This window comes from Peromyscus eremicus, chromosome 13, assembly GCF_949786415.1.
Source record: "Peromyscus eremicus chromosome 13, PerEre_H2_v1, whole genome shotgun sequence".
Lineage (NCBI taxonomy): Eukaryota > Metazoa > Chordata > Mammalia > Rodentia > Cricetidae > Peromyscus > Peromyscus eremicus.
In genome coordinates, this window is record NC_081429.1 from 7,461,169 (window position 1) to 7,483,511 (window position 22,343).

General features: G+C 41.8%; 1 protein-coding gene across 2 annotated transcripts; it reads left to right on the forward strand.

The window, feature by feature from the left end:
• The first annotated feature begins 1,974 nt into the window (after positions 1–1,974).
• On the forward strand, positions 1,975–22,061 carry Rbm44 (RNA binding motif protein 44). Of its 2 annotated transcripts, XM_059277913.1 has the most exons (17): positions 1,975–2,108; positions 3,992–4,082; positions 6,350–7,854; positions 8,103–8,161; positions 8,987–9,157; positions 9,813–9,996; positions 10,077–10,099; positions 10,221–10,305; positions 11,029–11,124; positions 12,681–12,795; positions 13,833–13,961; positions 15,016–15,095; positions 15,197–15,267; positions 17,589–17,874; positions 19,867–20,012; positions 20,122–20,267; positions 21,206–22,061. In XM_059277913.1, the coding sequence occupies exons 2-16, from the start codon at positions 4,010–4,012 to the stop codon at positions 20,243–20,245; spliced, it is 3,147 nt and encodes a 1,048-aa protein (XP_059133896.1). In that variant the 5' UTR covers positions 1,975–2,108; positions 3,992–4,009; the 3' UTR covers positions 20,246–20,267; positions 21,206–22,061. The 2 variants fall into 2 exon arrangements, with proteins under 2 accessions (XP_059133896.1, XP_059133897.1); XM_059277914.1 differs by lacking the exon at positions 11,029–11,124.
• The last annotated feature ends 282 nt before the right edge of the window (positions 22,062–22,343 follow it).

Below are 22,343 nucleotides of genomic sequence, written 5' to 3' on the forward strand. Positions count from 1 at the left end.
AAGAGACTTGCATGACCAATTAAGTCACTGAAAGGTGACATTGTGCAGGCCCACGTTCATGTTCACAGTTCACTGTGCAGTACCCAGCTACTGGTAGGTCAACATGAATTTGGTGAATCTATTTATTAATTAAAGAACACATGAGGTGCAAGTCAGAGGCCTCAATCTCTGATGGGACAGTTTTGAGGTAGTGTAGGTGGAGTTTTCCTGTCCTGCAGCCTCTCTCAAATAATCACTCAGAGGCTTAATATTAATTACAAATGCTTGGCCACTAGCTCAGAGTTATTACTAACTAGCTTTTCCATTTTAAGTGAACTCATATTCCTTATGTATGCTCTGCCACGTGGCGGTACCTTTATTAGCCTGGCATGTTCATCTCCAGCTCCCTCTGCATCTGGCTGGTGACTCCAGACTCTGTCCTTCTTCCTCCCAGCGTTCTCTTAGTCTGGCTCTCCTGCCTAACCTTATTCTGTTTACCTATTGGCCAGTCAGCTTGTTTATTAAACCACTCACGGTGACAAATCTTCACAGTGTACAAAAGAATTACTCCACAGCAAGGTAGGCCCAGGCTTTAAAGTCTTTTTGTCCTTATTGAAAGGGCCTCCATTACTCTTCAGTAATTAAGGATATGTTTCAACAAATAAAGCCATTTCCAATGCTACAAAATTGTTGGTCCTCCTGGATAGTCCAATTTTGTGCAGACTTAAACTATCTACCAAATCTGTACTGAGAGCACAAACAAAATATATATGTGGGAGTGGCTAGAGAGATGACTCAGTGGTTAAGAGTACAGACAGTTCTTGAGAGGACTCCAGTTGGGATCCCAGGACCAAGGTCAGGGCTTACAACCTCCTGCAACTCCAACTCCAGGGGATCCCATGCCCTCTTCTGGCCTCTAGTGACACTGTCCTCAATGTGTACATATGTAATTACTAATAAAAGTCTTCTTTAAGTATATATGGAACATTAAAACCCTCAGCAATCAAATAATGTTGAAGAATATTATTTTAACTAGGCAAAGATGTGTTACATTTGTTTATGCTGCAGAATGTTACTTCAACTGTGTAAAGATGTGTTACTTTTGTTTAAGCTGCATTTGTTTAATGATGTAAGGATGTGTGTTTAATTATGTAAAGATAGGTTGCATCTGTTTCATCTTGCCTGCCTAAGGCACCTGATTGGGAGAGGGATAGGCGGGGCTGGCAAGGAGAGAGAATAAATAGGAGAAGAAGGAGGCGAGAAAGAGGGACATGCCCGGAGCAACACAGCCCCAGCCAGCCAGACATAAAGTAAGAAAAGGTAAAAAGCCTGGAGGCAAAGGTAGATAAAGAGAAACAGGGTAATTTAAGTTAAAAGAACTAGCCAGAAATGTGCCTAAGCTAGGCTGAGCATTCAAAACTAATAAGTCTCTGTGTCATGATTTGGGAGCTGGTTGGTGGCCCAAAAGAAAAAAAAAAAAAGCCCGGCACAATAATCTTTTAATGCAATCATAATAAAAATCAAAATTAATACAAAAAGAACCCATGATACCAATTTAAAGAGAAACATGATCATAAACAGTCTGCTCCGTGGAGCCACTTACAGCCTGACCAAAAAGCGGGGAGGAGGGAACGGTTTGGAGAATTTCCTCATCTTGAGTTTTTCCGTCACTTTCTTTTTTAGCTGATTATTCTGAAATATTGCCTTGTCTTCTGAATTTTGTGGTGCTCCCCTAAGTTTTGTCCCAGAGGCAAGTACGTGTCCCCCATCTCTAGGCCCCTTCATCCTGCAGAAAGGGACACAGCGTGCAGAGAAAACCATAGGGCTCCACGACCAGGACAAAGACAGCCATAGAAACCATGAAGCTCACTAAGTCTCGCGAGAAGACACTATGCACCTGGCCACCCAATCCAAGCCTGCGGCTCCTTCCCGCGCTTTCGAGCCCCACCAGGCCAATCACGGCGCGGGACTGTTCGCACGGGCCAATAGGAGCGCTCCTCGAGCGGTGGGCGGGCCGCCGGCAGCCGTTACCCGACAAGCCCCGGGATACTACTCGTTAGGAAGCAGAGTAGGCGGTAAAGGCGACCTGGCGGAGAGGTGCAACATCGGGGACGCGGGCGACACTCATGGTGAGCCCAACGCGGAGGCGACGCGCCGGGGAAGGTGGGGCTGGGAGCCGGTTCCGCCGGAGCTCTCGAGCAGCCAGGCCAGGGCTCAGTGGCGTTTGTGACCCACTACCACAGTAGTAGTTTGCTCTTGCAAAGTTTCATTGTTTTTTAGTTTTCCAGAGACAGGGTTGCTCTGTGTAGCCCTGGCTGTCCTGGACCAGGCTGGCCTCGAACACACAGAGATCCACCTGCCTCTGCCTCCCGAGTGCTGGGACTAAAGACGTGCGCCACCACCGCCACCATCCAGCAGTTGTGTTGTTTTTCAGGTAAGAGACCGGCTTGCAGACAAAGATCTTTGATGCATACACATAAATGAGCGAATCCTTGGGATCAGTCATTTATCTCTTAATGTTTTATGGGCTGCTTCCCATTTCCCAGCTCTCTAAACATTATTAGTTTTAGGGTTCTGATTCCAGACGTTTAGTGAGTACTTCAGTGGATCCTTTCCAAACAGCAAATTAACAGCTTCAACAGTGTTCAGAGTTTCCTAGTCAGAAAGGATCCAGGCTGGCCTGAATGTCATGTTTGACTGATGATGCCTTTGGATTCCTGATGGTCTTACTATGGCTGCCTCATAGGTGTGAGTCGACAAGGAAAACATATCAAAGGATGTTGTTGTTGTTTTAATTTTAGAAAGCTGGGGATCTTGGAAATTAGTTTTGTTACTTGCAAGAAACTATAAAATGAAGCTTTGTACAGAATGCCTGGGGATGTTAGTGGATGCTGGGGATCCAAACTTAGATCCTTCAGCTTGCAGCAAGCATATACCTTCTCAACTTGTTGGTGTTTCAAAACCGTACGGTTTGTTTAGGAAACAATTTCTGAGCAACCTGGTTGTGGTGGTTGAATAAGAATGGCCCTCGTGGGCTCATGTATTTGAATACTTAATCACCAGGGAATAAAACCGTTTGGTAGGATTAGGAAGTGTGGTCTTTTCTGAGGAAGTGTGTCATTCAGGGTGTGCTTTGAAATTTGAAAAGCCCAAGCCAGGCCCAGACTCACTCTCTTCCTGCTGCCTGTGAGTCAGGTTGTAGAACTCTAAGCTGCTTCTCCATGTATGTCTGCTGTGTGTGTGCCTGCCATGCTCCCTGCCATGATAATAATGGTCTAAGCCTCTGAAACTGTAAGCAAGCTCCCAATTAAATGTTTTCTTTCATAAGCGTTGCCTTGGTCATGGTGTCTCTTCACAGCAATAGAACAGTGATTAAGATACCTCGCCTTATTTCATGTACTATAGAAATTTAAGAATGTCTTGTGTCTTGCTTGAGGTTTTTGTTGTTGTTTCTTGTTTTTAACATAATTCTTTGTTGATTGCTTGAGAATTTCACATCATATACGCCAGTCCTGTTCATGTTCCGGTCCCTCCATAGAGGGGTGTGTGTGTGTGTGTGTGTGTGTGTGTGTGTGTGTGTGTGTGTATGTGTGTGAATTCAGACTTTTAAAACAGTTATTCAAAAAAGCTGGAGGTGTTGCTTAGTTGATAGTGTTTACACAAAGCCCTGGGTTTAATCCACAATACTCCATAAGTCAGATATGGTGGCATGTACTATAATGCCAATACTTGAGAGTATGAAGACAGATGGGTCAGCCATTCAAGGTAATCCTTGGCTACATAGTGAATTTGAGGCCAGTTTGGGATACATGGAGACCCTGTCAAAAAAAACAAAAAAAAAACAACAAAAAAAAACAAAAAAAAACCCAAGGTTACCCACGTGTTCTACCTGTTTTAATGTTTATTGGTTGTGATAGTAGAATCTTTGACTATAGCTGCTGCTTTGTTATTTCTAAGATTTTTTTTAACTCTGTGCCAGTTAACTAATAGTTCAATGTTATGCCTTTTCTAGAATGTACATCTTTGAACTATGCAGGCCACTGCAGTGGTAGAAACAGATTCTGATAAAAACTACCATAAAAATGGAGGAAACCTCCAAAAAGGTAAGGATCCAAGCCTGTTGGAGAAGGATGCTAATTATAAACGAAGGTTTCCCTTCAGGGTTGCTGTTTTAAAGCCTCTCCCAGCAAGCTGGTACAATTCCGCATGTTTTTAACTTTGCCAATTCCCTTGTGAGTCTATGGTAGCTGAGGGCAAACTGCTTTTATAATTATGTAGTAGGAAAGGCAAAGGACAGGCCTTGTAAGTCCATGGGAGACCAGTCTGTTTAACTAATCTGTTAAAATTTTAATATAAGACAGCATAAAAAGTTTAAAATGAGCAATACTTGTAAGCATAAAAATCCAGTAATCAGTGTCCCTGATGTGTGACAGTAGCTCGTGTGTGAGTCTTTGTTTATTGCGTCTTGTATCAGTGACCTCAGACCCCTTGCCTGGGCTGAACTGTACCCCTCCTTCCCTCCTGCTCCCCCTCCCCTGCTCTCACCTGCTCTTCATGGCAGTCAGGCCCTCTTTAGTGCTAAGTATTCCCGTTCGTGTGCAGTGCCCGGTGAATCTTAGAGAGGGACTTAAGCAGGTAGAGGCCAATCGGTGGTCGTGAAATAAAATGAGCTGATTGTGCTTTTTAGTAAAATGAAATAGAAACTCCCAGAATGCATTGGCCCAAGAGTAGTTTCTGTTTTATAAGCTTTTTGAATCCCTTCTTGGCTCATTATATGTCTGCTGTTGAGTACCCTCTCTAGTCTTACTTCTGTATTCCTGATCTACCTTCCTTCACTTTCCAGACTTCTTACAGATGCTTTTCACAGCTCAATCCCAGTCACATGACTACCCTTTTAAGAGGCTTGCAGTGGCTTTCCCATCCCTTAGGACATCCTTAGCACCTCATAAAGGCCTTTCCAGTTTGCCGTGCTTCTCTCAGACATCTCTTCTGCTCCGTGCAGGCTGGCCTAGTTCCTGCAAGGGCCACATTCATTCCCACAGCCAGCTGCACTTGTTGGATTTATCTAAGACAAGTTTGTCCCTTTTGTTTGAAAACACTTTGAAATGTCAAGTTTTTGTCAAAGTCTGCCTACCCCTCCTTTCTCCTCAGATTCACCTGTTCCATCAGCACAGCAGTCAGGGCGTCTCTTTTACCTGTGGTGGGGTGTTTGTGTGTTTATCTAAGACCCTTTGGAAAGCCATAAGCTGTGGTGGCAACACCAGTGTCCTCTTACCTTCATTTACACACTACCTACAAATGACCCAGTAGGTACCCCAAAATTTATTCAACGATAGTATTTTTAAAAAATTCTTATTAGACCTATCCACAAGTTAAGTGGCTGCCCTATAGAGGAAAGACTTCTCACTACTCAAGAGTTCAGGAAGACTCTTGACACTTGTATCACCTTGGATAGCTATTGATTAAGTGCTTTAAAGAACTGCAGATTATTTTCTTGTAGTTCTGGAAGTGTGAGATTTTCTTGTAGGGCTGGAAGTGTGAGATTGAGGTACCAAGATGGTCAGATTCTCCTGACGTGTCTCATCCTAGGTGGTAAATGGTTCATATTCTGTCTTCAGATGGTGTGTGACTTGAAGCACTCTGTTGCATTTTAAGAAGGACTAACCCTATCATGAGGGTCCTGCACTCCTAGTCTCTAAAGGCCCATCTTTAATAACATTACAGTAGGGCTAGGACTTCAGGGTGGTTGTTTGGGAGAGGTTTCAATTTATTTTAGTTGCTATAAGGGGTATTTGTATTTGTCATTGATAATGTAAAAGTAGCCCAGCATTTGGGGGAACTAGGACCAGATTATTGTGGTGATATTTTATTTGTGCTCTAATAAATAAAACTTATCTGGGGATCAGAGGACAGAGCCAGCCACTAGATTAGACATAGAGGCCAGACAGTGGTGGCACACACCCTTAATCCTATCACTTGGGAGTCAGAGATCCATCTGGATCTCTGTGAGTTCAAGGCCACACTGGGAACAGAGCCAGGTATGGTAGCACACACCTTTAATCCCAGGAAGTCATGGCAGGAAGCAGAAAGGTATATAAGGACCAGGAACTAGAAGCTTTTAAGAGTTCAGCTAAGACCCTTCTGGGTGAGGACTCAGAGGCTTTCGATCAGCTGAGGAGTTGGTGAGGTGAGGTTGGCTGTAGCTTGTTCTGTTTCTCAGATCTTTCAGCTTCCACCCCAATATCTGGTTCCGGGTTTTTTATTAATAAGACCATTTAGCAATTCTTCTTACAGATTAGGTCTAGTCTTTTCCAATGTTTAGTTTCTATAATGTTGTTGTTAACATATTCTCTTTCACTTTTTTGAACAGATAAACCTTATAATAATCTTAAGAAAGAAAGTATGTTCAATGGTTGCAACGAAGTCAAATTGACTTTTCCTGATGGTGAATGGGATTCCTTGGCAGCAGAACAAAGAGCTAGTGACAAAGAAATCAGCAATATTGACAAGACAGATTTATCAGAACCATCTTTTTCAGTAAATCAAGATACTAATGTAGAGAAGATTTTCTCTCAGTCAAGTGAATTTGAAGACAGTATTGACTGTGCTCTTTTGAATGAGACATACTCTATACATTGCTCAGAATCAAAACTCAAGAATGAAAATCTTCCACATTTATATTCAGAATTACGTCCAGAAGTGCACAAGAAAGTGGAGGCATTGTTTGACATTCTAGGACCGCAAGATAATAATCATGTTGGCTTGGAAAGGAGCCATGAGCTTTCCGGTGGAGCTTGTGGAGACGCGCAGAGGAGCGGCATGGATGATGATTCGCAGCAGGAGTATCACAGTGCAGAGCAGGAGTGCATCAGTACATACTTACTTCCCGATCCAGCTAAAACAGCAAGCACATCCAGCCTGGATGTTAGGGAGGTGAAAACATCCGGCTGTGGCATTACATGTGTTGGCAATTTAGAAGATAACCATGTCAAATTAGAGAGTGCTCCTAGCGCCTCTTTGGAGTCACTTAGTGTCTTTGCACAAGAATGTTCACCTCATGCCTCTACATCTCAGAGTTCTGATATGTTAAAAGAATACCATCAACCCAAATTTGAGAAGCGTAAACAAGAGGCTGGTTTACTAACCCGTAAAGTGTTTGAAGACATTTTACAGAGAAGCAGCTCTCCCTTAAACCCTCAGAAAGTACCCCAAACTAAAATGTTTGCTAAGGAAATGAAATCTCAGACAATTGAAAGGAAAGATTTTTGCGGAAGTAGAATTTTCCAGAATAAAACATTACAGCGCCCTGAGAACCCTATCTCATTTCCCCAAGACCAACCCCCTGAGACACAACTGAAGGCTAATAATACTAATAACACTCACCAGCCTTCTGGGACTTGTATTTTTGATGACTCAGTCATTTCTCTCTGTGGCTCTTTGCAATACAAAAGCCTCCCTGAAGCAGGCTTTTTTTCTCCTGTGCTGCCAAGGGTAGCTGTCACAGATAGCCAGGCAGAAGTAGAGGACAGCTGCATACACTATGTAAAAAGCGGTGCCACAAATAACACATGCTCTCCTGATGTGAAAGAAGTGTGTCTTGAGTCAGTGCCAGATGCAGCGAGCTATTTGTTTACAGAGCCGCAGACACTGGACGTGAGCAGAGGAGCAAATGCAAGATCTTCTGTAGTGTCTACCTCAAGCAACACAGAGCTAACGATGAAAAAACATCAGCCTGATGTGTGGCAAAGTGAGAAACAAAGTGTCGCTTGTAATACAGACTGGTCATGCAGACAGGATTGCAGAGATGGACAGGTGGCTGTACCAAAAGAATCAGGAAGGTCACCATTAATTGACTGTTTAAGTTCCCCGAATGAGGTAAAATCAGTAATATCAAAATTGTAATGTACAAACTTTAGAAGTTCTGCAAATGTGGTTGGGTTCCTTTAGAGTCTTAGTGAGCAAACGCTAGCTCGGGAAAGATGGCAGCCTGCCACAGCTCTGTCTTCTGGTGGCAGACAGTGTCGTGAGATTGTTTCAGACTTGGGTTTTATATTTTACCATTTTGGAACTCTGTGTATAACATTCATTGTTGTCATATATTTATAATTTTATATTGTTTCCAGAATTCCTTGGAATTAAGAAAAACATCTGATAGCCCAGACAAAAAGAAACGTCCTGAGAGGTAGGTCAGCTGTAGAAGCTCACACATGTATATGGGGAAACTCAAAATGGTGTTACCTTCTGTGTAGCATATTTAACCATGTCGAATTAAAGGGGCTAGAGTATAGCAACATGGGAAGTTAGAAATCATCATGAGGAGCCTGCAGTCACCACCATTTCCTCAGACGTAAGGCATCGTCTTCTCTCAGACCACATCCAGACTAGTCCAGTTTCCTTTTTCTTCCTTTTGAATCACCCATAGATTAAACAAACTAGCATCTTAGGGAAAATGCCACATATTTGAAGAGATAAATAGATACACTTACTGAAGTGTTGTTAAACCTAAGCTTCTTCATCGTTGGTTTTACTTTGCATTTATTAATAATCCAAAAGACAGTTTGGAGCCAGAAAGTGAGAGTGGAAGAATCGAGAGCTGTGTATGTATATATATATATTACCATACTCTGAAACCAGGTGCCTAATGAGTTTAGTCTGGTGTCCCAAAGCTATAAAACTAAACTTAAAAATGAAACTTCCAAACAGCCGTGTTCTATAGCTTCACCCTTTTAGGAGGAATTGAATTAAACCACAAGGAAATATAAGAAATATAAAATCTGGCCAGGCAGTGGTGGCACACACCTTTAATCCCAGCACTTAGGAGGCAGAGGCAGGCAAACCTCTGAGTTCAAGGCCAGCCTGATCTACAGAGTGAGATCCAGGACAGCCAGGGCTACATGGAGAAACCCTGTCTTGGGGAGAAAAAAAATTAAAATGTGTTTCTAGAAAGAAGTCTGTGCTGCTGTGAATATGTTCAGAGTCTTTCCTAACACTATCTTTTATTCTGAAGGGCATTTCAGCTTTGTGAAGAGATGACTTTGCCATCCAAGTGCTGTGAGAAGACCGTTGAGAGGGCCGTGAAGGCAGAGATGCACCTTTTGGACGTCTGCTATCAGATGTGCCGTCACCACTGCTGTCACATTCACAAGCTTGTCATGGAAAGTAGAGCAGGAGTCAATAGGTGGTCATCAACTTTAAATCTAGATCTCCTTACACTTTATCCCTGTGACTGCATTCTAGACATCCATTTTCAATGTTTGAAGACAAAATATAGGCTGTAATTGGGTTTATCAGTTACCTTAAGTAATAAACTTAGGGCTGGAGAGATGGCTCAGCCATTAAAGGCTAGGCTCCCAACCAAAAATATAATAGGAACTTCAAAAGAGCTTCTTTTCCTAGGTGTGGTTATGATCCTAGCACTTGGGAGGCAGAGGCAGGGGCTTGACTCAGAAGTCAGCCGAGTCTACCTAGTGAGTTCCAGGCCAACCAGGGCTACATTTTGAGATTTGTTTTTAAAATCAAAAATAAACAAAACACAATTAAATGTTTTGGTGAGATGTGGTTGCTGTAATGATCTAATAAATGGGTTTGCTGTTTGATTATAAAGTCCAAGTAAGGGTAAAGTCAGTTGGGGTTTCTGCATGATATTCTGTCACATTCTTTCTGGCTTACCTATCAAGGGTTGCTAATACTGACCCTAGAAAATGTATCTACTGTGGTTCATTTAACAGGTAAAATGAAAGATCTGGTAGAGCTAAAACTAAGTGGGTGATACCATGTTAGTGTTAGGTGAATGACTTGAGCCTAAATAATGTAGTTCTGTGAACTTTGAACAGGAATTTACCAAGCAATTCTGCTAAGAAGGAATTAGGATCAACACTGCTATCTGTTCTGGGAGACTTGAAAGTTAGGTACATGAACTTGAAAGAAAAAGTCCACAAGGGCATACCACTGGAAGAGCTGCCTCCACTGTCGATGGAGTCCAAACTGTTATCTGCCTTCTCCAATTTTGCTTCCGGGGTATGTATGTGTTCTAGAATGAAACATTAACTTTGTTCAGACAGAAAGCATACTAAATCTGTTTCCCTCCTTTGTTCTAGCTAATGGAAGAGGAAGCATGTGGGTAATTATAGTTTTATCTAACAGAACTTAACCTGCTTTAAAAACTAACTATATAAGCCATATATCTAAATTTTCTGTTTTGTTTCCTTTTGAGAACATTTAAGGAATGTTTGTCTGTTCAGCCTTTCAGGAGCAAATTCTGAGCTGGATAATCAAAGTGTACCTGATGTAGATACGTCTCCGAGCCTACAAAAGACATTGTCCCAGGTGGGAATTGGAGAGCAGGGTCCACATGTGTGTGTGTGTGCAGATGTGCATGTGTGTGTTTGCGCACATGCGCACACGTGGAGGCCAGAATTCAACCTTGGGTGTTCTCGAAGAGCCGCTCACATGTGCATTCATGGAGGTAGGGTAAGAGGACACGTATCACAGCAGGCATGTTCCAGGGCTGGTGTGTGGAGGTCCGAAGAGGTCTGCTCTGCTGTCAGTCTTCAACCTCTTGAGACTGGGTCTCTAGCTCACCACTGCATTACGCTAGGCTAGCTGGCCTATAAACTCCCAGGCACCTGTCTAGTCTCCATCTTCTGTGGTCCAGTAGGAGATCTGGGAAGACAGACCTGTTCTTCCCTGCCTGGTTTTTAATGTGGTTTTGGTCCTCTCCTCAGTGCTGAGACTACCACTGTGCCGCCATGCCCAGTGTTTCACATGAGTAAAAGCGCAGGCAAACGCGGGTCCTCAGGCTTGCCTAACAAGCACTGTGCCAGCTAAGTTCCGCTCCATAATCTCATCCGTTTAAATCTTAGTTGGATAGCCTCTAAACAGTAACTCTCAGAAACACTCCCTCCTTCCTCCTCTACTGACTGACTTCCTGGACTGCCATTTGAGAAACTGACTGAGCAACTGGTGTGGGTGGAATATGAACCCAGTCTTGTTCAGGCTGTTGTTGTCAGTGTGGGGAGGAAGGTAACATGTAATTCATCATAAACCTAGAGACTGGAAGTGAAGGGGATAGGCAAGCCACGATGTATTGCCAGCATCATCGTGAGCCAGAGGGAGCAACTGCTGTTTAGCTCTTCATTTCGTGAGGTAAAGTAATACTTCTTTTGTTTTGGACAAGGGAAGTGTTAATTCTTCCCTTATGAAATGTGCCATGGACTCTCAGTCTGTCCCATTCCCCTGAGGAAATATTTGTCAGATGACAACCAAGAAAGGTGGTTTAATCATTGTAGAGGAGTACATCGCAGGCCAGGCATGGTGGCACATGTCCATAATCTCAGCACTCAGGAGACGGATGAGAGGATCACAAGTTCGAGGCCAGTGCAATCATGCCCCATAGTGAGATACTGTCTAAAAAAAAATCAAGAAATGAATAAACAAGAACACTGAAAATTGTAGAATGACACAGAAACCAAGTCTCCTTATTGAATAAGAAGGCAGTCTACTTCCTGACTGAAGTTCAGAATGTTAAAATAGTTGCTTTCCACTAAGAAATTATGCAAACAAATGATATTGGGAAACCATCCCACTGGAAAACACTTCTTTAAAAAGAAGAAATAATAGATTTAAAGCTAAATTCTATATGCTCAGATTTGTTACATATTTTTAAAATAATTTAGCCATTTAATAGTCCATGCTGTTCTGTCAATGGTAGTGTTGATTCAGGAGAAAAAACTTAACCTACACGGAGTGGGGCTGGGGACACAGCTCTTGTAGAACACTGTCTGGCATGTATAAGGCCTCATTCTTAGGACTGCAAAAAAATTCTTTTAAGTAATAAAAGTTAAAATGCAGTATAATATAGTTTTGTTGTCTTAGTTTTGACTATAAAGCAATGTAAGGTTACTTTTGATTTTGTATTTATTGTGTGTGTAGACATGTATATGTCACAGTGCACATGTGGCCGTCAGGACAGCTTCTAGGAGGCAGTTCTCTCCTCACACCATGTGGGTCCTGGAGATGAAACTCAGGCTGTCAGGCTTAGTGGCAAGCATCTTTACCCCATACCACCTCACTGGCCCTGAAGTTACACGATGCCTGTAAGGTTAAATTAACTGGTTGTTTATAAAAGATGATGTGCTGGTAGGTGCTGCCTTCACAGGTTGCGGTAGTTATGTGTCAACTATGATGTTACTTTGTGGTTTTCTGTAGATTGCTCTGGGTTTTTGTTCATTGGGGTTTTGGGAGGTCTGGGTTGGGTTTTGCTTGCTTTGTCTGGTATTAAAGATCAACACAAACCATCACACATGCTAGGCAAACAACTACCCTTGTTGAATCTACCCTAGCCTAGAAGTGGCCTCCTTTTTAAGGAAATGTCAATGTAGAGAACAACTCAGGTCTACATACAGGGTTTTTATTTCCCATAAATGAAAGCTTATACACGGAAATGTATAAAAGGTTACTATCTCAAAAATCATAAATACTTGTACCATCACTGTACACAGCAGTAGAACCCCAATTCTTACTGACATGGACCAACAATTTATACTGAGTATTTTTACCACAAAGTCAGATGATAATGATTTTTCTGTCATAGCCTTTATTATTTGGAGGGCAAAATAATGCAAGTGAAAAGTGCCAGTCACTAAGTAGAATTCAGTGACTGTTAGTCCTTATCTTTCTGACTGTTTTTATTTAATCCTCAGATGTCTTTTGTATCTGACAATAGTCATCTTAAACAAGATAAATCACCCATTAATGATGGATTTAAAAATGGTGATATAAACATAGACTTTACTCAGCTGAAGCTCGATGATAAAGGTAAGGATGAAAATGTTTTGTTTGCGTGGCTTCCAGAAAACATGTACTGTGTCAGGCATGGTGGCACACACCTTTAATCCAACACTCAGGAGGCAGAAGCAGGTACTTTGTGAGTTCGAGGCCAATCTGCTATATATAGTGAATTCCAGGACAACCAGAGCTACATAGTGAGACCCTCTCTACAAAAACAAAAAAATAAAAAACCAGAAAACAAGTAATGTTTAAAATGCCCCCAGTCAGGCGCTCACCAACCTAAGACAGCGCCTGTGTGGCCTGGGCAGGTGTCTCCATGACGGGTAAGGTGACCTGCTGACTTCCCATGCAACCTAAGTCAGAAGCTCATTTTCTAGTAAAAGAGACCTGTAGGGCCCTGACTCCCGTTTTGGGTAACTGTTGCCTTGCTTGCTGACCTTGACCTTGATATCCTCCCTATGCTAATTCCCTGCCAGGTTCCACCCTCCTGAATGCTTAAGGGAAGTTCCTTGTCTGTGTATCCTGCATAATGGGCGTTAACAGCTTAGATGCAAGATTGTAAAACATCGGTAGCGAACTTCTGCCCTCTGGGGTTCTCCCATTGTGCTGTAAGCCTGTATTTAAGACCTCCTCCCTCCTTCAATAAACGGCATTTGGCAAAAAAAATAAAAATAATAAAATAAAATGCCCCCAGTCTTTACTAATTTTTCCTTTCAAAGATTATAATTCCAGATGATTATTAATTGTAATGAGTTGAACTGCAGCATGTTTACTGGGTTTGTTAAGCAAAGACAACTTCATCAATAAAGGGTGACTGATGGCAGTGAATGGGAAAGGCATCAGTGTCCAGAGAAGGAAATGGGAGCAGAAGCCTCAGGCTGAACAGAGCTTGGGGTTGGGTACCTGCTGACAAGACCAGGTCAGAGACTGCCTGGCTCTCTGGTCCACAGTGCTCATCTAGGTCACACATAAAGGCCACCCTTGTCTTGACAGTGGGGTTTATAACTGTGTTCCTGAGAGTAAGTAACATGTAAGTTCATGGTTCCTTGTGCTCGATGCCTTAGAATACAAAAGTGTTCGTGAAGTAAGTGAAGACTGGTTTGATGCAACAGAGAGGCTGACTGGAGTTGACTTCTCGGGGACTCAAGAAAATGGAACAGAACACGACGGGGGGAGCCCAAAGAGTCCATTAGGTTGGTTCTTAAGAATCACAGGAAAATTACAGCCTAGCGTACCTAACTAAAAGTGGTAGTTACTTCTTTGTTGTTTTGGGAAACAAACTATAAAAATATTTTGTTCCTCTTTGGTACCTGTTGCTTATTTTTAAAAAGTGAGAAAATTGCCCAGTTGGAGGTGAATTTTTTTTTCTAAAAATTTATTTTTTTATGTTTGCCTACATGTATGTCTGTGTGAGGGTGTCAGTTCTTGGAGTTACAGACAGTTATTAGCTACCATGTGGGTGCTGGGAATTGAACCCTGGTCCTTTGGAAGAGCATGCAGTGCTGCTAACCGCTGAGCCATCTCTCCAGCCCCTGGAGGTGAATTTTTTTTTTTCGAGACAGGGTTTCTCTGTGTAGCCCTGCCTGTCCTGGATCTTGCTCTGTAGACCAGGCTGGCCTCGAACTCACAGAGATCCACCTGCCTCTGCCTCCCGAGTGCTGGGACTACAGGCGTGCGCCACTGCTGCCCGGCCTTGTTTTGTTTTTTAAAGGTTACAGTATGTGTTCCAGGCTGGATTTGAACTTGTGATCCTCATGCCTCAGCTTTCTTAGTGCTGGGATTGCAGGTATGTACCAACATGCTTGGCTTAATGCTGATTTTTTATGATTTTGTTATTTTTAATTTATTTATTTTGTGGACATGTGTGGGGGTATGTATGTGCCATGGCATGCATATAGAGATCAGAGAACAACTTGAGTCCATCGTCCTTCTACCATGTGATTCCTAAAGACAGGACTCAAGTCGGCAGGCTTAGCAGTAAGTGCGTTTCCCTGCCATCAAGAGTGATGATTTGAGTCTAAGTCCCATATTCTCCATGGCAGAAGAAGAGAACTAGCTCCTGTCAATTGTCCTTTGACTTCCACACACGTGCACTGTGGCATGCACATGCCCATGCACATACAACACACACAGAATCAATAAGCTTTGTACTTGGAAAGAAAACGAGATATTTAAAATTGTTGGCATTTCCTTAAACTATTGATGTCATGGTGGGCATTTCTGTGATGTATTTTTTTCTGTAATCAGAGATGAAGAACGGTGAACTGCTTCGAAGAAGTAAAGGCTTTTTGATACATGTTGGTGGTCTTTGCCCTTCTGTATCTGAGGTATGGCCAGAATTTCTTTGGGGCGGGGGCTTCACTTTCAGATTTATAAATTATTGTGATTTTTTTCAACCTTTCACAAATTTTACTTTTTCTTCTTTTAGGCTGATTTAAGGTCTCATTTCCAAAAATACCAAGTTTCTGAAATTTCAATTTATGATTCTACCAATTATAGGTATGTTACCCAAATTCAGTAAGTGTGCATTACTGTATGTGTGCTGTGCAACAGATTGAGTAAGCAGGAGTCCCGGACTGAACAGACAGCTGCAGGAATAACTGGGACTCTTAGCAGATCTCTCTCTCTCCAGTGGATCTCTCTTCTGGTTATGCTGTGTAGTCCAGACTGTTAATCCTTTCTTCTGATCCTGGCTGCTGAGATCATGCACTTTCACACATGGCCTCTTTGTGATGTATAGGAGAGTTCACTGATTTTTGTCTGGCTGGCTGGCTATATGCCTTTTCATAGCAGAGCAGAGTGCATCAGTTAAGAAGATGTACTCAAGAAATGGGTACAACTGCAGAAAACTTTAAAAATAGTTTGCCGGGTGGTGATGGCGGCGGCGCACGCCTGTAATCCCAGCACTCAGGAGGCAGAGGCAGGTGGATCTCTGTGAGTTCAAACTACAGAGTGAGTTCTTGGACAGGCTCCAAAGCTACAGAGAAACCCTGTCTCGAAAAACCAAAAAAAAAAAAAAAAAAAAAAGAAAGAAAAAAGAAATGGACTGTTCAATCCCAGCTCAACCTCTCAGTCTTAGCATCCTGGTAAATGAGGATAAGGATAATAGTAATGTTGTCACATACTATTGTCACACTAGTTGACCAGGTAAAGTACTAGGAGTGAAGACAGAAAGGTGGCTTGGAAGGGAATATTTAACTCACTTATTTTTTTTCTTTAGTTACTTTTGCATTGTTTTATATTTTTAGATAGGTGGCTGAATCGCCCATCTGTGGTTTGGGTGTGTGTGTGTGTCTGTGTCTTCGCTGCTTTGACATGTATCAGTTCTTCAGAGTCTCCAGTCACAGTGATAGTTACTTCATGGAGATACTGTACTGTTCTGTCATAAAAATGGTATCTGTTGTTTTCAGAGGTCAAGAAATAATTAAGAAGGATTTTGTTTGTGTTAGAGACTTAAATTTGTAAAAGTAGATGCTAATTTTCTTTTTCTTTCTTTCTTTTTTTTTTTTTTTTTTTTTTGGTTTTTTGAGACAAGATTTCTCTGTGTTGTTTTGGGTCCTGTCCTGGAACTCGCTCTGTAGCCCAGGCTGGCCTGGAACTCAGAGATCCACTTGTCTCTGCCTCCCAAGTGCTGGGATTAAAGGTGTGTGCCACCACTGCCCGGCACTAATTTTCTTAATTGTCACTTAGACTGTGCCCTTTATTACACATTGATAGGATGTTAATGTATTTTTCTCATGTTGAACTAGGGATATATCCCTTAGGAATATTATATTTCATGTCCTTTTTTTTTTTTTGGTATCTTACTGAATCCTTAAAAATCTTAGTGAGTTTTTTTTTTCTTCTTTAAAATATGTATTTTCTGTATAAATTTAGAAAATGTAGTTCAATACAAAAATATAAGGATATTTTAAAATTATATCCATAGTCCTATCATTTGGAAAAAAAAAACTTGCTTAAGAGTTGGTATATAGACGGGCGGTGGTGGCGCACGCCTTTAATCCCAGCACTCGGGAGGCAGAGCCAGGCGGATCTCTGTGAGTTCGAGGCCAGCCTGGTCTACAGAGTGAGATCCAGGAAAGGTGCAAAGCTACACAGAGAAACCCTGTCTCGAAAAACAAAAAAAAAAAAACAAAACAAAACAAAAAAAAAGAGTTGGTATATATACTTCCATTAACATTATATAGAGTTGTTGGCTTAACAGGTATAGCTCTGGCCCAGCTTTCTCAATTACATAATTAAAATTCTGACTAGATTGTCTTTATCAACATATTTTCTCACTACTAACTATAAACGCATTTTCATATATTCTGCTAAGTATTTTCAAGTTTTGCCTTTAACGTTTAAGGCTTTGAGCCACCTAGAGTTTATACATAAAAATTAGCAAGTGTGTATATGTATGTATGTATATATATCCTATAGACTGCAATTTTAAATATTAAATTTTAATATAATAATTTATAATTATTGTACATTATCCTATTTCTCCTTTCATTTGTCCTGTATTCAATTATCCTGAATAAATACCTACTTATTTGGTGGTGAACACCTTTAATCCTAACCCTTCAGAGGCAGGGACAGGCAGATTTCTGAGTTCAAGGCCAGCCTAGTCTACCTAGCAAGCTCCAAGACAGCCAGAGCTAAATAGAGACCCTGTCTCAAAAAACAACAGAAACAACAACCACCACCTACTTACCCCTGTGGGTTTAAGACCTTTTACAAGCAGCTAGCTGTTCTTGGGAAAGTCATCTTAGTTTTCACAAGAGTGAGTTAGACTTGGTCATTAACAAAGACCCTTGGTCTTCTGCTCTGTGTTTTAGATATGCATCTCTTGCTTTTACAAAAAACAGTAATGCAAAGATGGCTGTGCAGGAAATGAATGGTATAGAAATCAATGGAAAATCAGTGAACGTGCGGCTTGTGAAAATTCCTGGAGAACACACACCACCACTTTTATCCAAAAATGGGAATAACACTGGTGTGAATCATTTGGAGAAAATAACCAACAAAGAAGGCGCCTTTGCTTCTTCCACTTGTAGACTGCCCCGAGCTAGACTAAGGCAGCTGGAGTCTGAGCAAGACAGTGAGTTTCCTCCCTTGGAGCAGGTTAGTTTCCTAACGGATGAGTAATGACTTGTATGTGCCGTGCTGCTGCAGTGCTGTTGTAGTGGCAGTCCTTGTGTTGGTACAGCAGATCAGTAAGACGGCTCTTGTCTCAGCCACCTAACGTGCGTTTGTACAGCTGCAGTGCCTCTTGTGGAGAAATCGAGATGTCCCCCAGCTTTAGAGAACCAGGTTCTTTTTGCTGGATTATTGCCGTCTTTCACAGTCTTGTTTCTTTATTCTTGAACAGTACCGCTCTAGTAGTCATTCTTCCATCAGGATTCCTGCTTTGTTGTTGTTTTTTAACTCTTTCTAGTAACCCTACCTCATACTTCTCAAAACTGCCCAGCGTGGTTATTTCATTTTCATAACCCTGTTTTCGCCTCATTACAGTTGTAAGTGCTTCCTGGAATGTGTCCATTTCACTCAACAAAGTGTCTGGTATCCAGTGAGCAGTCCATGTTTTTTTAATATGCAGTAAAATTCACTCTTGATGGTGTTCATGACTAGATACATGCACTTAAGAAAGTCTCCACCACCAAAATGAGAAGACAGTACCAGCATTCCCAAAGCACTCTCTTGTGCTGATGCTTGTGTGTTCCACTGTCCTCTTGAGCCCTTTCCTGACTCTTGGTTATCTGATGATACCTTTAGACACATTGGTGACTGCAGTTCCATTCAGACCTTTCTCTGCTGGTAGGTAGGCACCCACAGCCCTTCCTAAGCCCAGCAGGGTCTCATTTACATTCTTGAACTTAACCCTTACTTGTCCTGAGTTTTTATTGCCAAGCTTCTCACTGAGGTAGCTTACATCCATTGTCGCCATTTATTTGACCATTCCTCCTTGTCCTGTAAGCTGACTTCATTCTCTAAAGTCTCACTCTAACTGTTCTGTCCGCTGTCAACAGTGACCTACCTCACTATTGGTCTTTCTCTCACTCTAACTGTTCTGTCCATTGTCAGCAGTGACCTACCTCACTATTGGTCTTTTCTCTCACTCTGTTCTGTCCGTTGTCAGCAGTGACCTGCCTCACTATTGGTCTTTTCTCTCACTCTAACTGTTCTGTCCATTGTCAGCAGTGACCTACCTCACTATTGGTCTTTTCTCTCACTCTGTTCTATCCGTTGTCAACAGTGACCTACCTCACTATTGGTCTTTCACTCTAACTATTCTGTCCGTTGTCAGCAGTGACCTACCTCACTATCTGTTGTCAGCAGTGACCTACCTCACCATTGGTCTTTTCTCTCACTCTAACTGTTCTGTCCGTTGTCAGCAGTGTTTTATCCGTTTTTCCTTCTGCTGCCTTCTTGAGCACCTGGCAGTCTCTTTTCAAATGTTCCCCTTCTCTGGGATGGGGGTAGGGGTGCACTCCTTTAATCCCAGCCCTCGGGAGGCAGAGGCAGGTGGATCTCTGAATTCGAGACCAGCCTGGTCTACGGAGAGTTCCAGGACAGTCAGGGCTACACAGAGAAACCCTGTCTCAAAGAAGAAAAAAAAATGCTCTCCTTCATTTCCCTGACACAGTGGGAAAGGAGGAAACAGGATCTCCTGGGAGCTGAGCTGGAAGTTTGGGAACTTGGTCCTCCCTCTGCACTCCACAGCACTGTGCATCTGTCAGCTCCTTCTACGTCTCTCTTCATGGGGTTTTCCTGCTCATGGTTGCATCCCTCCACTTCACGAGACTAGCTGTAGCATTTTCAGTCAGGTTTTGTGATTATTTGACTGAATCTGTTTACTCCATGTTCCAGTTCCATAGGCAAGATGTCTACTTGACCTAGCTGTGAGCAAGTGCTCATTAGTCCGAAGCCAACACTCTGGTCCAGTCAACTGGGCCTTGGGGTTGGCAGAGGGCGAGTGGAGAGAGCGTGCTGCAGGCTCTGGGTGCAGATGTGTAGATAGAGAAGCTCCTTTTGCTTCTTTGATATACTTTTCAGTTCTCTTGCCTTTCTAGAAGTTTCTTCTCTCTTTTGCTCATGTTTTCAACATTTATTTAGGGTGTCAAGAAAAATTGTAACCAGATTGAATCTGCTCGATTATTACCTGAGACACCTGTTCCATTCATCCCTCCAAATACGTTGAACCTTCGTAGCTTCACCAAGATCATGAAGAAACTGGCTGAGCTGCATCCAGAAATCAGCAGGTACTAACTAAAGTTCTAACTTTACACTTACGTGAAAACGGAATGTTCAGAACTTCTGCCATGTGGTTATCTGAGAAGCAGAATCGCTGTCTGTTTTCCTCTTGTATAGAGACCACATTATAGAGGCTCTTCAGGAAGTGAGGATAAATCATAAAGGTTTTCTGAATGGTTTGTCCATCAATACCATTATCAAAATGACTTCATCTTTTCTGAGAAACTCTGCTTCCCGCTAGGAAAAAAAGAAGCAATACAGAGGTAATGTAGTCATATGCTTTTATACTTCTATAGTAAAGATTTTAGTTTCGTACATAAAACTATTGGTCTTCAAACAGAACAGCAGTACAATAGTAAACTAGTACACTGGAAACAAGTACCGTGTTAACTGTTGATGTAAAGCTCATATCTGAGGAACAATCTAGGAGGGAGGTCTGCTTTAGCGTCCTGTTTCTGAGCATATAATCCATAGTGGGGGGATGACTGCAGAAAGGCTCCGTGGTGGCACAGTGTGTAGATGAGTTCCTTCCTTCGTGGCCAGGCTAGGAAGCAGAGAAATAAACACGAAGGTCCAGGCTGCAGCCTTCAAAGGCCCACCCCCTAGTCACCCACTTCAGCCAGCCAGACTCTTCTAGATAGCACTGCTTCCGGGCAAATGGGCTCTTGGTTAAACTCAGCAAGGCTATTTTCAAATCCTTGCAAATTGTACAAAGGGACGCATGGGTGGTGCAGGGTGTGCACAGGCCAGTAGCTCCAGTCCCTCCCAGTGAGTGACACTGACCCAACACCTGGCTCCACCAGAGTCCAATGAGGCAGCTGGTGGCCTATTTCTGCAACTAACTTAGTAATTCAGATAGTGACAGGATTCATCAGTGAGCAGACTAAATGAATGCATGTGCTTGGCAATGGTGGCTCACACCTTTAATCCCAGCACCCGGGAGGCAGAGGCAGATGGATCTGAGTTCGAGGCCAGCCTAGTCTACAGAGTGAGTTCCAGGAGAGCCAGAACTACATAGTAAGACCCTGTCTTGAAAAACAAAACAAACAAAAAAGTACATATAATGTACAAGTAAGTTATAAAATGAATAGTGTAGTAATAAATAATACTGCTGGCTAAGTTTTTCTGGAATGTGGTATTTGGCATAATCAGCACATGTTATTGTTGATTTTTTTTTTCTCTTATGTTCTTGATCTTACAGAAAATCCTTAGAAAGTGTGAATACCCTTCATCAGAGAATGTTCTACAGCACTTAGGAAAAAGTTGTGGTAATACAATCAAACAGCCTCTATAATTGGACCTAACACTTTAAATATTCTTTTTGATAGTCCTTTAAAATCTAGCAACAACAACTATATCTATAGTATTAAAATCTGCATGTTTTATTAAGTTTATAAACTTTACTTCAAAATTATTACTCAAGATTTCAAGCTGTATATTTTCAATTAGAAAAAAATGTGGTCATGTCCTTTTATAAATCATCTCTAATAAGTCCATTTAAAAAATACTGTCCAGAAAAAAGTTTACTGTTTCAAAGTTCATTGCATATGTAAAAATTATATAAAATTTTTACATAATTCCATCTGTAAAAATGGGGTTGTCAGGAGCTCGCATTGTAGTTTCAGCTCTTAAGACTCAGATTGGACCGGAGAGTACAGATAAGATGAACTCAGTATGCGCAGAGATACATACTGCTTGGGATGCATTAGTGTGCTTTGACGACAGAGTAAAGCTTTTGGATATGTTTCCCCAGGTGTGCTGTGGCAAAGTCCTGAAATTGAAAAGGTCACCATATTCTGGCCTGAGTTTTACTAAGTTCTGTTGTACTCGAGTATAAATTGAAACAGTTTTCAAAGGCTAATGTGGTTCCCTGTCTTCTAGCACTATGGAATGTGAAGTTAACCCTGTTTGCTTTCTAATAGTAACTAATACACTGGTTAAAGCCGCATTTGTACTAATAATAACCTTAACATTTAGTACCTTTCCAAATGTTTAAACTGTTTCTATCCAATACTGCATTGTTGTTGCTTGATTAAAAATTACGCATTAAGCATTTATTTGATGTCCTTGTGTTTAATAAAGGTAGTCAGTCTATAGTTCCAGTCTGACTCTAGTGCTTTCTCTAAGTGGGAGTTTCAAAGTGTAAGCCACCTACTACTGTCTATGTGGATACATAAAATGGTAACTACTGGCTCAAGATTTTTCTCTTTTTTTTTTTTTAAAGATTTATTTATTTATTATGTATACAGTGTTCTGTCTGCATGTATCTCTGCAGGCCAGAAGAGAGCACCAGATCTCATTACAGATGGTCATAAGCCACCATGTGGTTGCTGGGAATT

Bases quoted from the DNA above. Each gene is read 5' to 3' on its own strand.
- Rbm44 (XM_059277913.1), top strand. From the start codon at position 4,010: ATGCAGGCCACTGCAGTGGTAGAAACAGATTCTGATAAAAACTACCAT. The intron at 10,100-10,220 runs GTAATTATAGTT...TTGTCTGTTCAG, and splicing joins ATGGAAGAGGAAGCATGTGG to CCTTTCAGGAGCAAATTCTG. The intron at 15,268-17,588 runs GTATGTTACCCA...TCTGTGTTTTAG, and splicing joins TATGATTCTACCAATTATAG to ATATGCATCTCTTGCTTTTA.